Below are 18100 nucleotides of genomic sequence, written 5' to 3' on the forward strand. Positions count from 1 at the left end.
CACCCAAAATATTCCATAAATGCTTTCTCTCCCCAAGCTGCCTTCAAACCAAGCAGAATCCCTTCTATTTCAACATTGTTCTTGTTTTCCACCACCACATTTATTTGCACTACTTGAAAAATATTTCCTTGGGATGAGCAATATTTTAGATCTCATGTCAACAGAAGAATACTCTCAGCCTAATTACAGGAATTCTTACAATTAATAAAAGTAAACCAAGTCATTAGCCTAGAATTTTATCCTTCTAAACTGGGTTGTGCTGGGAAGTTAAATTCAATTATCTTTTCTTGATAACAGATTAACTGAGGGATCAGTGCAACTAATGAAATACTTAATGAACAGGATTAAAATAGCTGAAGCAAAAAAAAGGAAAAGAAATCAGGTGAACCAAAGCCACTGGAGATGTATTCAGCAGGAATGGAAATTTTGCTTGTTTTCCCCATGGAAATTTCATTCACAGACTGACATGAGCACAGGAAGGTGGACAGAGCTTTCTCAGCTGGGGAGATCCTGCATCTGCTGCTCTGTGTCCCCAAAACCTCATTCCTGTGCTGCACACCAACATCAGGGCTTCCAGAGGCCACCACAGCTTGGATCTCCATGGATCACTGTGGATCATCATGGATCACCACCAACCACAATGGATGACCATCAACCACAATGGATCACCACAGATCATCGTGGATCATGATGGTTCACCAGCAATCACAGTGGATCATCATGGGTCACTGTCAGTCATGATGGATCACCATCAACCATGATGGATCATTGTCAATCATGATGGGTCACCATGGATCACCATGAAACACCATGGATCACCATGGATCAATGGGTTCTATCAAGAAGCAGCTGATTCTCCAGGCAAGTCAAGTTTGTTCCAGGGTGGATCTTCTGTCCTGGTCCCCGGCACCACAACCAGGTTCCATTGTCACCAAAGCCCAGTGGGACACCCAGCCACTCACCGCTGACCTGAGCCAAGGAAATGTCACGGAATCCCAGAATGGTTTGGGTGGGAAGAGACCTTAACGCCCACCCAGTGCCACCCCTGCCATGGCAGGGACACCTTCCACTGTCCCAGGCTGCTCCAAGCCCTGTCCAGCCTGGCCTTGGGCACTGCCAGGGATCCAGGGGCAGCCACAGCTGCTCTGGGCACCCTGTGCCAGGGCCTGCCCACCCTGCCAGGGAACAATTCCATCCCAATATCCCATCCAGCCCTGTCCTCTGGCACTGGGAATCCATTCCCCCTTGTACAAAGTCTCCATCTTTCTTGTAGCTCCCTCAGGCCCTGCAAGGCCCCAGTGAGGTCACCCCAAAGCTTCTCCTCTCCAGGCTGAACACCCCCAGCTCTCCCAGCAGAGCTGCTCCATCCCTCTGGAGTCCCTCATGGCAGATGGAGCTGATTGTGCCACACTCAAACACAAGGACGAAGCCACAGAGGAACCCATGGGTGCCCAGGGAGCATTCCACTGGGACGCAAGGACAGAAGCAGGAATTTTGCTCCATCCCACCTTTTCTTTGTGGTAATTTTGCTGTAACAGCCCACTGGAGAGGCTGACCTGTGGCTCATTGCCATCATTTCCACCCATCCCACTACATGCACCAGGGACCCTCAGAACCCACATGCAGGAATTCCCTGGGGGAGTGCCAGTCTCCAAAGGGGATTCAGAGCTACACTCCTACTCAGAATTTTTGAGCCTCTTGACCTAAATGTATGAAAACCACTCATATTTAGGTCTCCTTCCCAAAAAACTTCTAGACCTGCTTTCTCCTGAAAGCTCTTGGGAAACTGCTTTGTCTTTTCTGTGACTTCAGCTCTGGGTAGCCCAATTTCCACTGCTTCCTTCCTGTGCACACATCTCCAACAGAACAGATAAAAAAAACCTTATCATTTATTATATATATTATAATAAAATTATTATTATTATTAAGCAACCCACTGGCTAAACAAACTGGGCTTCCCACCAAGTGCCAAACCAGCTGCAGGCCTCCAGATGCTCGGGCAAATAAAGAATCTGCTAAAATCACGTGTGAGAAGGAGAGATAAAAGCAGGTAAGCTCTCACATCCCAGAATATTGTTTATCCTGCTGTCAGGAGCTGGCCAGTCAGTCCTGTCTCATTGGGATCATTTTGCAATTTATCTGCTAACAGCATAAAACCAGCAAAATCACTTGGGGGGGTCTGGCAGCCAGGCTGGGCTCCTCCCTTTGTGCACCACTGGCTGCAGCCTCTGCTGCTCCCAGCAGTTATCCCAGCAGCTGGGATAAAACAGCTAAAAATACAGCATTTGTCATCCCAAAATGAATCACTGGAATCATTTGGAAAGATGCTGAATGCAAAGCTAAAGAATTAAACCATGAAGGCAAGCACAGATCTGCACTTGTGCAGAGAGAGGGTCTGTCACAGGGGCAGGTTGGCAGCCTTGACACAGGGCACAGGGAAAAATCCATCTCTCATTAACAAACTCATGCAAATTACTCTCTCTGCTCCTTTCTTTCCTCTCACATCTTTGCTTTCCTGTTGCCTCACAAGACACCATTCCCATTGCTGTAAATATAAGGAGATTTAGAATCACAGAATCCCAGAATGGTTTGGGTTGGAAACCACCTTAAAGCTCAGCCAGTTCCACCCCATGCCATGGACAGGGACACCTTCCACTGGCCCAGGTTTCTTCAGCTGGGACTTGGGCACTGCCAGGGATCCAGGGGCAGCCACAGCTGCTCTGGGCACCCTGTGCCAGGGCCTGCCCACCCTGCCAGGGAATAATTGCTTCCCAATATCCAATTTCAAAACATTAAACATATCCAATTTAAATCCATTCCGCCTTACCAGGAAATGATGCTATGGCACAGGAAGTTGGCACAGCCATAAAACCACCTTAAGAAAAATTGTGGATTAATTCCTATGTGCACTCAGAGAAATAAATTCTGGTCTGTGTTCTGATGATTTATTGTATTTTAAATATACAGGCTCATGCAGTGTAATTGGTCGTGGCATATTTTGCATGATGAACACAACAAATTGGCTTTTGTGGAGCTGTTCCAAGCAGTTGTTCAAGACAAAAAAAGTAATTAGTGAAAGCAGCGATTAGTGACAAACTAAATAGGGAAAAATGGTTTTAACCAAATCTACTGTGAAATCTGCACCACACAGTTTTACTGAAGCCTCTTGGATTCCAGTTCCTTCCCAGGACTTGTTGAATTGCCATTGCATATAAACATTCACAGACCACTGTGTGTAAATAACAGTTTAAAGAACAAAATGAACCATTTGCATGGGAATTGAGAGCATTGACTTTGTGACCAGACAATTTTCAGCCCATTTTAATATCCACTTTATAAACAGAGGCTTTGCAGAGAGTTTAGGAAAAGCAATTCAGACTGGAAAATTGTTTTTATAAAACAGAGCTCATAGGCAAAAAGGTATGACTTTATATTATGCTGAATTATTGAATCAGGGAAAGGCTGGAGTGAGAAAGGACCTTAAAGCTCATCTCATCCCACCCCTTGCCAAGGGACACCTTCCACTGTCCCAGGCTGCTCTAAGTCCCATCCAACCTGGCCTTGGACACTTCCAGGGATCCAGGGACAGCCCCAGAGCTTCTCTTCCCCAGGCTCAACAATCCCAACTCTCCCAGCACAAATCTGGATTTCTCAGCACCAAACATAAAATCTCCACACAACATCAATGCACAGGATTTAAAACAGGACCATTCTCTCCCTGTTTAACACGATAGGCCATGCATAGTGTTTTATCAGCAAGGAATTCTTTCCTCTGACAAATACAACCTGGAATTGCAGTGCATCACCTTGGAGCTTTACAAGCTTTCTCTAGACAGGCAAAAGCCCTTATTGGTGTGTGCTCAAACTTCCTGCCCACACATGGAACCTTTCCACAGGTCTTCAAATCCTTATTCCCCAGCACCCATCCCTTGTGTTTCCAGCACACACTTCACAAGGGCTTGGAAACTGCAGGCAAAAGGCACAGGAGGAAAAGGTGTTGCTCCAAACTGGATGCAAACCCAGAAGGCGTCAAGGAGAGTTTGGACAGAGTGGGATTGTTGGGGGGTCTGTGCAGGAGCTGGACTGGATCATCCTGTGGGCCCTTCCAGCTCAGGATATTCCATGAGAGGATTTATTGCATGTACCTGACAATCAGCTTTTAATGCTGATCAGAACAGAACCCAAAGAGAGCAGAGAGAAGCTGAACAAGCCTTTCCCAATGGATCTATTCCCAAAGCCTCACCTGGAAATCACACCCTTGTTATTCAAGGCCTGAACATTATTAAATGGCCAAGATTAACTCCAGCAGGGTATAAATGCAAGGGGGAAAGCCCCAGTCTATCCCAAACCATTCAGAATTCCCTGCTCGCTGGTGTCATGACAGGAGTTTGTACATCCAGCTGTGCTGTTTGTCCCAGCCTGTGGAATCTTTACCATTCCAATACACATAAATCTTGGGACATGGAAATAACTGCAGGATCACTGTTGAGTTCAGATGTCTTTGGACTCAGAGTGAATTTACAGCAGTGATTTACAGAATGTTTTTCCATACAGTGAGAAAAACTAATTATTACTGCACTGAAATTCATCACTGTCATAAGAATTAATGGAGTTTGAGGAGCAGTGAAGTCACCCCGAGATTTTGCCTTAATTATCCCGTCAATTTTGTCCAAGTTTCAGTCTCTGCACTGGTTAATAAAGGTTAATGCCTCCCCTATTGCAGAAATATTACATGCAACTTGACAAATATTCGGGGAAAATAAGTTAGAGAAGCTGAAAAATAACTCCACATTACCACAAAATTCATCCACAAAAGGTCTCCCAGACAGGCCACTCTCCTCAGGAGGGCTGGCAGAGGCTGACTTTTAATGTCCTTAACCTTTAGAGCCTAAAATTCCTACTTTTAGACAACATGGACTTCAGTGACTGTGATTTCTGGGGTGTTTCCAGCAGACTCAGGAATGTATCAGATGCTGGAATCCCTAAATGGCATCAGGCAGCTTGAGTGAGTTTAGGGAATAACAAGACCAGCAGATTCCTCAACTCAAACCCTCAGTAGAACCTCTGGGATTGGGAATATTTCCCCCTCTTTCACTAAGCAAATCTTTGGGAGACAGAGATCCCTACAACAAATCACTCTTGTGGCCTTGCCAGCATGGAATGTTTGTCCTGCTGGTCCCTCACTGCCAACACCCTGCGACACATGGCTGTCCCCAGCACAGGAGGGACCTGGAGCTGCTGGAGAGAGCCCAGGGAGGCACCAGTGACACATGGCTGTCCCTAGCACAGGAGGGACCTGGAGCTGGAGAGAGCCCAGGATGAGCAGAGGGATGGAGCAGCTCATGTGGGGATGCAACAACAGCCTCACACCTCAGCAGCTGGCAGAGAATAAATAATATTTTACCAAGGTTAAATCCTCCTAGATGGAGATGCAGCTCTGAAGTGCTGGCAGGGGTGGCACTCAATGGGCTTTAGGGTCCCTTCCAACCCAAACCATTCTGGGATTCCATGCTACTCGTGTGGATGCGACATCAGCCTCAAACCTCAGCAGCTGGCAGAGAAGAAATAATGTTTTACCAAGGTTAAATACTCCTAGATGGAGATGCAGCTCTGAAGTGCCTCACCCCATTCCCAGGCTGGAACACAAGAGAAGCTCCCAAAGCCCCCAACACCTGTTCCTGTCCCAGCACCAAAGCACTGGGGACTCAGGAATTAGATCAACAAGGATATTTTACTTGTGGGGGATTATTTGTGCACGTCTCCAGCAGCCTGGAACCCTTGGGTTTGGAGGAATTCACATCACCGTGTGTCAGCTCTCTGTTCCCAGCACACCCCAGAGCTGTAACACCCCAGTGCAGCACGAATTACAGAGGTGATTAAAAGACATTAACGTTGTTCCAGTCCTAATGTGAGGGCTGAGAGCAGACACACAATGAATTCACAATGTTCATGGCCCACACAAACCCACAGCAGTTCATTAGCTCCAATAGAACATTTTAAAAAAAAGAGAATACGGAAATGAGTGTTTCTTTCCACAAGGAATAATTTCTTTCCCAAGTTCTGCTCTTAAGCTGTTGAAGGATAAACTGATATTAGAGGACAAAGCTGGGAACACTTTGCCTTTATCAAATTAAAGCAATTACAAACTGTTTATAAAGATGCTTTCATAACATTAGTCTTGTTCTCAGAAAAGAAGGCTTAATTTGCAAACTAAGTTGGAAAATTAAGATTGGCTCCTCCAAATTTACCATCCTCCAAAAAAACTCACTGCCTGAGAAACTGCTCAGTCTTCCTGGTTGATCTCAGCTGTAAACCTTCCCCAGAGGAATTTAAAAGTGAACATTTTCAATGGATCTCTGCCACCTCTCCGTCTTCCCAGCACACAGAAGAGGAGGCTCCAGGGTGACCTTAAAGCACCTCCCAGTAGCAAAAGGGAGCTTTTTAAAAAGAGAGAGAGGGACTATTTCCACGGTTAGATGGTGATGGGACAAGGGGGAAGGGTTTTGAATTAAAGGAGGTGAGATTTATGGGATATTGGGAAGGAATTGTTCCCTGGCAGGGTGGGCAGGCCCTGGCACAGGGTGCCCAGAGCAGCTGTGGCTGCCCCTGGATCCCTGGCAGTGCCCAAGGCCAGGTTGGACAGGGCTTGGAGTAGCCTGGGACAATGGAAGGTGTCCCTGCAGGGGATGGGCAGGGGTGGCACTGGGTGGGTTTTAATGTCCTTTCCAACCCAAACCAGCCCTGGGATTTTATTAATTTTTTTTAAGCCACAGCCATCATCACAAACCCATTGAAGTCTAGGGTTTTACTGGGTGATAGACTGGCACCAGAGCATCTCTGTGATGAACACATCAATGTGCTGGACATAGACCCATTCATTTGGGAAGTGACCCCAGGAGTGCAGGATTCAGGAGCACCCACCACTAATCCAGCAAGAATGGAACCACTATTTTCCAGACACTAATGAGAAAGTCATTAAAACACACATTAAAGCAACCCCAAGGGGCACTGTGCTAATGAGCCTGCTTGCTTCCATGCCTGGCTTTACATCTCTTTTTTATACATTACCACTGATGAGATATAGAATATATTCCCATTCCCACTGGAGACAGGGACAGCACATCCCTGCTTTTCTCCTGCCAAAATGCCAAAAGCAGCTGAAGGAGAGCCTGCCATGCCAGCTGCTCCCGGGGCTCTGCATTACCAGGGTGTGGGAGAAGCACCACAGCAGTGTATGATCACCCTGGGCAGTGTATCCCATCCCAGACCTGCCTGCAAGCTCATTCCACACAAATATTTTATCAATAAATATTTCCTGGAAGGAAATAAGATTGCAAGGATTTAATCAGGAAAAAATACTGCTTATAATCAGTAAAAATACATTATCACTGATGTCTTGCCATGGTTTTGTTAATAACCAGGAGGAAATGAGGACACTGGGAGCCTCCCAGTTTCTTGCAGTAGCTGGTGGAGTGATGAAGCATTTATTTGCCCACAATTAAGAGGGATAATTTTAGTAATGAGGCAGGAGTTGAGTATTAGCTGTTAAATACAACCATCATCATCTTCCAGGAGTTGGAAGGAAGATTTCTTTTAAACCCCAAAAAACTCTGCAGTAGCAACAGCCAAAGCAAGATTATCTCCTTTCCCAGTGCTCCATAAAGCTGGGGAATTACTGAGTCTTTTTAGATATTACAGTGTTTGTCAAGCAACAATTAAAAACGCACCAGCGATTAAGCAAACACCATAAAGCTTTTACAATTCATTTGAAGCAGGCAAATATTTGTGCAGCCAAACAAAAAAAAATCCCAACCAACACTGAAGTATTTGGCTCTCTGAAGATTCAAAATCCTTCATTTTGAAAATGGATTTTTAAAAACTCCCTTTAAGACTCCAAGGTCATCCAACCTGGCCTTGGGACACTTCCAGGGATGGGGCAGGCAAGATTTTTTTTTGCTCTATCACAAAGCTGTCATCAGCAATGGCACAGAAATAATTATTTCTTGCATTTACAGCCAAGGATTTCCATACAGAGCTGATGGTGTGGGATAAACCAGCCCCTTCCCAGGAAGTTGCCAATCTCAGGCATGTAAATTCAAATTATCCCAGTTTTTCAGACACCTGTGCTAAAGGGTAGGAAGGGCTTATCCAAAATCAAGCTTCCAGAACAAAGCAGAAATCTCAATTCAACCTGAAACCATGAGCTTCACTCAGGGTGTATTTTTCTCCCCAGTAAAAGGAAATGCCATCCCCTGGGAAAGGTGGGACAATGGGGACTGGCCTGATGTCCCCACCCAAACTGGGCCATGTACAAACAGCACTCCTGAAGCAGGAGAGCACTTTAAAACTGATAAATCTTCCCCAACCACCACAGAATAAAGAGGATTTTAAACACTTTTCCCTCTTTTGTCACCACTAGCTGCAGCAGCCCTGAGCACTCCCCCCATTGCCATGTGCTCCCCTCACTCCTGCCAGCAAGTGTTTATCCAGCTGCAAGGGAAAAAAATCACCCAAGGCGGGGTTTATCATTTATGGGGGGGGTTAATGGTTAACCCAGCCTCCTTCCCAAAGCAGCTCCTGTGTCCCTGGGTACAGAGGTGTGCTCTGGAATAACAGGACATGGACATTGCTCCATCCCAGGAGATGCTCAGGAGATGCACTTGGAGAGGTTTAGGTTGGACAGGAAGGAAAACTTTTCCAAGCAGGTGTCGTGTTGGAACCCTGGTTGCTGAGAATTTCAGACTTTGTTAACAGACACTGACCCCCCCCAAGAGAACGCTGCATTTGACCTGAGGCCATGGAGAAGGCTTCCAAAATTAAATTATAGAACTCAGATTATGGGTGTGTAGTTTGAATATAAGTGTGAAATATCACATGGTGGGAAACTTAAGAGTTTATAGGTTTAGAATATAATAACATATATATAGCAAGACAGAAGTTTTAAGGCAGAAGCTAATCTTTCTTCTTCCTGGGTTTGGGTGGTATCATGTAATTGCATTAAAAAGTCCACATCACAGAGCACAAGTAGTTAGTTACCAAGTTAAAAGTAAAAATAATTTGTGTCATTTCTTAATTAAACAGCTTATCCTTAAAAAACCTTGTGTAGAAAAAGATACACCTCCATTTTAACTTATTAAATTACGGTATACCTCACATTTCTTGAAACTGTAATATAAAGAACTAATAAATGTCTAAGTCCAAACAAAACAAACAAAAAAAAACCATCTCATGCATTTAATCCCAAAAATATATAAAAGGCAGAGTGTCCCTCTGGGTCAGAGCACCTTCAGGATGCCAAGACCTGTTGGACAAAGCCATGGCTGCTGGGCAACCCCTCTCCCACGAAGAGAAGGAAGGAAGAGGAAAGCTTCTCCAAGGAAGGCTGAAGAAGCTTTCCTGAGGTCCTTCCCAACCAACACCAGCCCAGGATCAGGGGAGGTGTCTGATTACCACAAGCAGAGTATCTCAGCTTCTCCTTCACACACAAAGATGCTTCCTTAAATCAGCTCAACTCACCCAAATTCCCTCAATTTCTCCAAGAACAAAGCCAACTGTGTTATGTTAGCAGAGAGTATCTGACAAAAATCTGTGTTTGGGATCTCCCACAATGGAAGAATCACAGCAATGCTCAGAAATGGTGAAGAGGCAGAAGAAATCTGACCCACAAAAAGGGCTGTGAAGAGGTTCAAGAGACTCCTCAAACAGGGAATACAGGATCTAAGCAGATGCTAAACAGCCTTGAAGTGGAGAATGTGCCTTCCCAAGGAGGCAATGGGGGAGAGGCACATCCCAGCAGCATCTCTGCTGTGGGCACTCAGGTGTATCTGGGCAAAGCCCTTCAGAAATGGGGCTGGTGACACCAGAAACCAGACAAACCCACCACGTGGCATTTTCACACCCACTCCAGCAATTCATCCCACTCCAGGCAGCTCCTGTGACACTCATCAGCTAAAGAAAATCCAAGTTTAAGAGACGGGCTGTGAGTTGGGTATGTTGTGTGAATTCAATCAGCCTCTGCTCCTGCCCTCTACTACAGATAAGTCAGGCAGAGTAACCTCAGAGCTGAAAAACAAACACAAGAAATAAAGACAATTCTATTTCTTCAAAGGCATCCAGGATTTTGCCTTGTTCAGATGTCTGCACTTAGCTCCCAGTGCTGTCAGATCTCTTCAGATGTCTGGAGTTCACCTCAATTCCCATCAAAAAACCAATCCAGGGTGTCCAGGCCATGTCAGAGGAAAAGATAAAACAGCTTTAAGGTGGCACCTGCACCTTCTGCCTATACATGGACTACCCTAAAAAAACCCAAATAACTAACAAAACAAAGCAGAGCCTCCTCCCAGGCTCCTCATTCCTGCAGTTAATTAAAAAAGAGACACTATTTAAATCTCATTTCCTCCAGCTGAGTGTCAGGCACAGGCTGCAAAGGGCAGAGCTTCAGCAAAGCCATTTCAAACACTGCTGACTTTGATATTGTGGACTAAAGGGTTTTGCAAATAACTTCAGAGGAGCGAATGCAGTTGTCAACATTGCTGTTGTCTGGATGGGTTTTATTGCAGCTAAAGATAAATAAAAGCTCTCCCATTCCAGTCCATTCCCAGAGAAGATACAATTCATGAAATATAATGAGTTTTTCAAACGTGCAATACAGAGAACTTGTTTGGTGCCTTGTTTTTTTAATTAAAAAGCCTATCTGCAGTTTTGTCAATTTATTTGGTATCCAAATGCTTTTAACACTGGCACTTCAATAATATGAAATCCATTTTTGCCAGGGAACTTTAAATGCAAGTAAACTACAGCTCTCTTCAGCATCCCAAACTTGAGCATATACTGGCACTCTAGGGAGCTGGGAAGGGGCTGAGCCTGGAGCAAAGGAGGCTCAGGGGGGACCTTGTGGCTCTGCACAACTCCCTGCCAGGAGGGGACAGCCAGGGGGGGTCGGGCTGTGCTGCCAGGGAACAGGGACAGGACAAGGGGAAAGGGCCTCAGGCTGGGCCAGGGGAGGCTCAGCTTGGACAGCAGCAGGAATTTCTGCATGGAAAGGGTGCTCAGGCCTTGGCAGGGGCTGCCCAGGGAGCTTTACAGTGCCCATCCCTGCAGGTGTGCCAGGAAGGGCTGGAGGTGGCACTCAGTGCTCTGGGCTGGGGACAAGGTGGGCACAGCTTGGGCTTGATGATCCTGAAGGTCTTCTCCAGCCTTAGTGATTCCATGATAGGAATTGTAATTATTATTATTCCTTCAATTTGATTATCACTGCATCATTGCCACAAGCAAATGGATTTAAGGTCACACACTTGATACCATGGAGGAGATCTCTGTTGTTATGGACAGCAGGGAAGGCAGCTTGGGGTGATTTCATGGCCAGCAAGGGGCTTCTAAAAGTGGCTTTAGAGCAGAGAGGGGAGTGGTTGCTTTGGTTCTGAAACACAAATTGATCAGTTCTGGCTCTTAGTGCCAAGTGGCCTTTTGTTCCCCAATTATGACCAGAAAATAATCTAGAATAAGAAATTTCATATAATGTGGGGCAAACCCAGCCCCTGTGCTGCCTGTTGCATTTTAATCTGTGAAAAGATCACATGTCACTGAGCCCATAAATTAATATTTATGGCAAATATTCCATTGCATCCCCTTGTTTATCAAACTGTGTCCAAAGCAAAGCTTTACTGTCAACAGCAAAGTTCAGTCACCTCATTTCTCACAGCTGCTCTGGCCATATTTCAAACATCAACATTTTCAGTGACATCTATAGAAAGGGATGAAATGGGAGCTTTTATGAACTAATTATCTGACATCTGCTATTAATATTAACTAATTCTTCAAGGGTTGCACAGAGAAAGCCATCATCTCCTTATAACCATGTTTAAGTGATGGGAACTTAGCTCAATCCACTCTGCAATTAAATCAATGTGAAAAACATCAACAAAATTATTTCCACAAGTGTTCCAGAACAACAGAAGCATCCATTTCCCTGGCGTGGTGATCACCCTCCTTGTGTATCAGACAACAAACTGGCCTTTGTTATTTACTGTTACTTTATCTGCTCGGCCAAACAGATCTATGGGGTTTTTCAATATGGATTTAACACTGAAATTTTTTCCCATAAATGAATAACCAGTCTTAAAGCTGCCCATGATGCCAGAATGTCCAGGTGTTCACCTGGACATGAGAAGCTCCAGGGAGAACTCAGAGCCCCTTCCAGAAGAGCTGCAGAGGGACTGGGGACAAGGGATGGAGGGACAGGACACAGGGAATGGCTCGCACTGCCAGAGGGCAGGGATGGATGGGACATTGCGAAGGAATTGCTACCTGGCGGGGTGGTGCCCAGAGCAGCTGGGGCTGCCCTGGATCTGTGGAAGAGGCCAAGGCCAGGCTGGACAGGGCTTGGAGCAGCCTGGGACAGTGGAAGGTGTCCCTGCCATGGCAGGGGTGGAATGGGATGGGACTTAAAGTCCCTTCCAACCCAAATCATTCTGGGATTCTGTGATCCCAAAGATGGAAATGAGGAGCCACAGAAATGATACCCTGAAGATGCCTCTGAAGAAGAGGGAGGGAAAAAACTCCTGCTACACCTTGTCCGTTGTCCTCAACATCATTTTCTCATTATCATCCCCTTGGAGGAATAATCCAATCCCATTTTGTCACATTACTTGCAAAACCTGTAAAGGTCACAGTAAAATACAGGCAGTGGAAGGGTGAGTTTAAATTACTTTCTCCCAGGATAGATCCATTTATATTCCATTTATCTCCCACCAGACTGGCTGGGCCATCCCGGGTTTCTTATCTCCATGTAATATCAGAGAGATTTTAATCAAACAGTTGAGTATCTAAAAGTCAACTTCCTTCCCAAGTGTGTTTTAAGGAGAGCTGAACAAACTTTACCCTGGCTCCTGTAATTGTTGGAGGAGAGTATCTGAAGGCAACATCCTTCTGCAAGACTTTAATGAGTCTCTGCAGTTTTAATTGGCAACTCGCTGCTGCCTTATTTTTCCCCACAAATTGTCCATGTTACCAAGCTCCTTGGAAAGTTCTGTCATTCCTGGGGCTACAGCAAGCAGTGCAGAGGATGCCATTAAAACAAAAACCAGCAGTTGAAAATTCAAACTCATCCAGGCTTGGCAAGGAAAAGCTGAGCTCCCGCCTTAATCCCTCTGCGCCGCTCTGGGTTTTGTACAATTAGTGCAGCTGGCAAGCACAGCAGCTTGAGGGACTCTTGTGCTGCCTTTGGAGGGCCAGCAAAAGGATTTACATAATTTAGAGTTTAATAACTTCAGCCTCTGCTTGGTTTTTGTTGGGTTTTTTTGGTTTGTTTTTTTGGGTTTTTTTTTTTTCCTAATAGTTCTCCTGAAAACACAAGCTGGTGTGGAGTGTAACTCCCCTGAAATCATCAGCCTCGCACAGAGATGTTTCTAAGGGATGGTTTTATTTGAATTTTGCTCCCAAGAGAATCTATTTCGGGTGTTAAGACCACTTCTAAAATAAGCAGAACATCCTTAGAGGATGGAGAATCTGTTCCTTCCACAAAATCCACTCCTAAATCACCTGCAAAAATCTGCTCCACACCTGATTCTTTAAGAGGAATGAGCACTTGTGCACAATATTAACAGCAGATTAATTTCACTTCCTCCCACATTTTTTTTTTCTTATCAAAATCAAGAACCACAATGTTTTAAACACAACCTCAGTTCAGCTGGGGAGATTGCTGGGTTTTTTATATTTTTTTGCTGACCTCTCATAGCCCTTTTTCCCAACCATGTCTCTAAAAACAGAGGATCAGAGACATCATTTTAGGCATAGCCATAAAAAGTGGTGTTTTCCTCATTCTGAACCTAATTATTTGTTGGAATCAGGGAGAAAAGTCTGTGGTTCTGCTTTGAATTGCAAGCAGCATCCAGGTTTGCATGCAGGCACTTGAGAACTCTGGATAATCAATACAGAGAGTGAGAAATTAGGTTCTGATTTGGATTTCACTGAGTGTGCAATGGAAGGTGATCTGTGAGCATCAACAGTCAGAAAGCCTTGACAATTCCATACTTGAAGCAGACAAATCACTTTCTACCAGAAGAAGAAAAAGCAAACCAAATAAAAAAAACCCAAACCCTCTAGTAATATCTGGAAATGTAAAGCAAACACTGCAGAATAACCAACAAAAAACGGTTGTCAAAAATTGTATGTTTGTCTTAAAAGAAGGCCACACATCAGGAGATGTGTCCCTGCCTTCTCCAGTGCTCCTCAACACCCAAGGGTTTGGGTTCTTCCCAGGCCCTGCTTGAACTCCAACCCCATCCTGCTTTTATTTAAGACTGCAATGATAGGGGAAAAAAATGTTAATAGTGCTCCTGGGGCAGATTTTTCAAAGCCCTGGATTGCCTTATTAAAGAGGTCGTTATGAGACAGGAGTCAGATCAGAATCATTAAATTTTAATGTCTCCTAAATTCTATTGCAAAGACAAAGCTCTTCCTCCAGTGATTTATACTTGAAGTTTGCTCCTGCAGAGTGAGCACAAGCTGAAGAGCCCATGCTGAAGAGCCCATGTAGACCAACAGTGACTAATGACACTAAAATCTTTATTATTTACAAACCAAAGCCAGGATACACATAAAACCCAGTTCCAGCTGGAGATGTCAACTCAGCTGACACCTCATCATGGCCCAGCTGTAACACTGAGATCCACACCCACATAAATCCATCCTTCACTCAGCCTCTGCTGCAACTTCATCCTCAGAATGCAGCACTTAATGTCATCATAATGAAGCACAGGCAGGCCCATCAAAACACACTCCTGACACTCTGGAGATTATGGAAAGCTCTCTCCTGAAAACTGGGAAGCTCTGAGAGTTTCTCCAAATGGGAGCTGGATGGTGCTCCCTGACACCTCTTCACCACCAGTGCTGACTGAGTGCCTGTTCTCACTACAATTACCAATTTTATTTCTCCCAGAACAAACCTTGGAATGATCCAAGTTATGCCCAGGCTTAATGGAGTATTTACCACCACCTTTCTAGGTGTTTACCACATTTATTGCTCATTTCCCAAAGGAACAAGCAGATGTTTGAAGCTGTGTAGGATCAGCTAAGTCAATACCATGCCCTGAGAGGATGTGAGCACCTCCACACCCTCAGCTCAGTGAGGCTGAGCTGCAGTAGCTCCCCAAGCTCATTACAGCCCCAATGACACTGATTTGTGCACTAACAAGAGAGAAAACTCATCCAAATCCCCTGCTGGCCCTGGGAAAGGGATTAAAACCCAGCAGAACTCTTAATTACACAGTGCTGCTGGGAAAGGAACAAGGGGCACGGACTCCTTTTCCTCGAGGCAAGGATTCTCTGAGTAGTGACCTTAGTCCTGCCCCAGTTTAACCAGGGCTAAGGGATTTGGGACAACTGAATGCCACCTGTCAGTCAGGAGGTTTGCTCAGGAGGGGAGCCTGAGGGTGTGGAAAAGGCAGTAGGAGGAAAAAATACAGGAAAACCTGCAGTGGGAGTGCCTTGCCCAAGCAGGTGGGAATGGCCACAGGAACAGAGTGGTTCTGTGGGATTCCTCTCAGGTGCACTCTAGCTCTGCATTCCTAAGGGGAACTAAACAGCCATCCTCTCACTGCCCTTTCTGGGATGTGGCCTCTCTCCTCTCTTTCCAACCTTCCCCAGCTGTATTTATCACACAAACCTGCTGAGTTTTTCACCCGCACCTGAGGTCCCCAGGACTAGTGAAAAGGTAAGGCTTGCACAGGTGAGAACAGAGAACATCAGTCATGTCCTTCAGCCCTACAGAGAACAGCACATCCTGCAGAAAATAATCCACTTATCTGTTCCTGCTTTCACATTCCTGCCCATTTGTTCTTTTCCTTTCTCTTTTTTTTTGAAGCACAATTAGGTATTTGGAAAAGGCTTTCTTCAGAGCAGGGACTTGCACAGCTCATTATTCTGGCACAAGAATGCCACTGGTTGGTATTATTCAAGTTTGTACCTCTTGTTTGGATTATTCTGTACCATCTGTGCTCTTCTGACTCCTCCCGCACAGCACTTTAAAACCACACAACTATTTATTATCTCACTCTGCTTTAGACACCACCATCAACTCTTGTCCTCAAGATCAAGGAGAACTGTGATATCCTATACCTGCATCTGAATATAAACAAAAACCCATTTAAGTCATACATAGCAACGTGATTTATTTCCTCTGCTTAATTGTGCAAGCCAAGCTTTTGCCCAGAACATACATAAAAGAACACAGGTGACAGGAGAGGTGCTGAGGAGTTTAGAGCAGAGGGTCAAGTGCCATGCAGATTTTTTTTTCCCTGATTTATTACAGTCAGCTGAGTGGGAAAACAATGACTTGTCTTGAACAAAAACTAAGCTTGGCTTACTGAGTTACCTTTAAAGACTTACACAGGTCAGAAAGGTTCTTCTAAGCAGTAAGAAAATAATTATTATGAGATTCAGCAGGAATTGCAAGGAAAACTGTGGTGTAAGCTTCAAGCTCCTCTGCATGAGGCAGGACCAACCTGAGTGACTGAATGATGCATTTCCTCTGCACCTCCTTCACAGAGAGTGCCTAAATTCCATACCAAAATCCATGCCCTAAAGAGTTGAATTCACTGGGAAAATGAAATACGTAAAAGATGACACAGCTTCCAAGCAAAGAGATAAAAAAAAACATCTAAAATGCTCTTACTTTTGACAGTAGCTGTCCGGGTGCAGTTGTAAAGGATTGCTAACTCCCCAAAAACTTTGCCAGGTCCCATGGTGCAGAGCTTCACTCCCTCTTTTGTCACTTCAACCTTCCCATCTATGAGAAAAAGAAGAAAGACCATTTTAAATGGGCAATTAAATAATTTCAGACATTTTAAAAGGAAGGCAAATGGGGTTTTTAGAGTTAACATTTAAAATGCATTTGGTTGCAGGCCAGTTTGGACAGGGCTTGGAGCAACCTAGGATAGTGGAAGGTGTCCCTGGCCATAGCAGGGGATGGAACGGGATGGGATTTAAGGTTCCTTTCAACCCAAGGAATTCCATACTGTGAACAAAAGAAAAAAAACAAACCACCACCAGAGCCCTCCAACTTCAAAAGGAGCTAAACATATTACAAAGAAGAGCATATATATTCAGAAAAAACATTAAAACCAACTGTTGCATGCAGAAGCTTTTAACACTTGAGGGTTTTTTAGTAGAGCCTTGTCACAGTTGAGACAGCCATAAAACACAGAGCACCACCAAATAATTTCAGAAAGCTTCACCCCACACACAGTAACACCCCACCAGGTCAGAAGGCTTCAGGGATCTGCTCACACACAGTAACTCCACTCCAGGAGGCTGCAAGCATCTGCCCCTCCGGCCCTTCAGCCCAAGCTTTTATCCCCTCACGCTGATGCAGTGCACCTGTGTGCCCTCTGCTCTGTGTGACTGGTCAGTGCCCTGGGCACCCCACGGCTCATTAATGGCAATATCAGTCCCCTGTCCTGCACAGCTGCAGCCCATTAGAATTCACAGAGTCACTGGGCTGGGTTGGAAGAGACCTCCAAGATCATCGAGTCCAACCCAGCCCCAACACCTCAAGTAAACCCTGGCACCCAGTGCCACACCCAGTCTGTTTTAAACACATCCAGGGATGGTGATTCTACCACCTTGCTGGACAGGCCATTGCAGAACTTTATCACCCTTCCTGTAAAAAACTTTTTCCTAAAATCCAACCTGTATTTCCCTTGGCACAGCTTGAGACTGTGGGATGAGGCTTGAGACCCTGGGGATGAGGCTCGGCCACAGCCCCACTCCCAATTACCACAAAATCTGTGCCTACAGAGCATCTGTACAGTCAGGACATACAGTACACCAAATTCATTGTGAACTTTGTTTCACCTCTTAGACTTTCAGGCAAAATTCCCCCTATCTTTTGTGTTCAAAAAAGAAAAGGTTTAGGTCTTTTCCCACATGAAAGCAGCAGTGTAATTTTGCTCATTTTCCCTGAGAAACTAATCCCTGAGAACACTCATTCATGAGTAACAGAACTATCATAGAAAAGAAAATTACTCTGACCCGTGGTTATTATTTAATTCCCATCTCTCCACCCCTTGCCTTTCTGTATATCTCATTTTATGAGGGGAAA

At 45.0% G+C, this 18100-nt stretch overlaps 1 protein-coding gene across 1 annotated transcript in view; it reads right to left on the bottom strand.

The window, feature by feature from the left end:
• Nucleotides 1-17314, bottom strand: part of PRKG1 (protein kinase cGMP-dependent 1) — a 191136-nt gene extending 173822 nt beyond the window's left edge. The window contains exons 1-2 of the mRNA XM_039719675.1: nucleotides 17257-17314; nucleotides 16673-16786 (exon numbers count right to left, since the gene is read on the bottom strand). Coding sequence (XP_039575609.1) covers nucleotides 16673-16742 — 70 coding nt within the window. The 5' untranslated portion in view covers nucleotides 16743-16786; nucleotides 17257-17314. The remainder of the gene's footprint in view (nucleotides 1-16672; nucleotides 16787-17256) is intronic.
• Nucleotides 17315-18100: the final 786 nt, after the last annotated feature.

Source organism: Passer montanus, unplaced genomic scaffold (genome assembly GCF_014805655.1).
Source record: "Passer montanus isolate IOZ18808 unplaced genomic scaffold, ASM1480565v1 scaffold42, whole genome shotgun sequence".
In the NCBI taxonomy this organism is placed as follows: domain Eukaryota; kingdom Metazoa; phylum Chordata; class Aves; order Passeriformes; family Passeridae; genus Passer; species Passer montanus.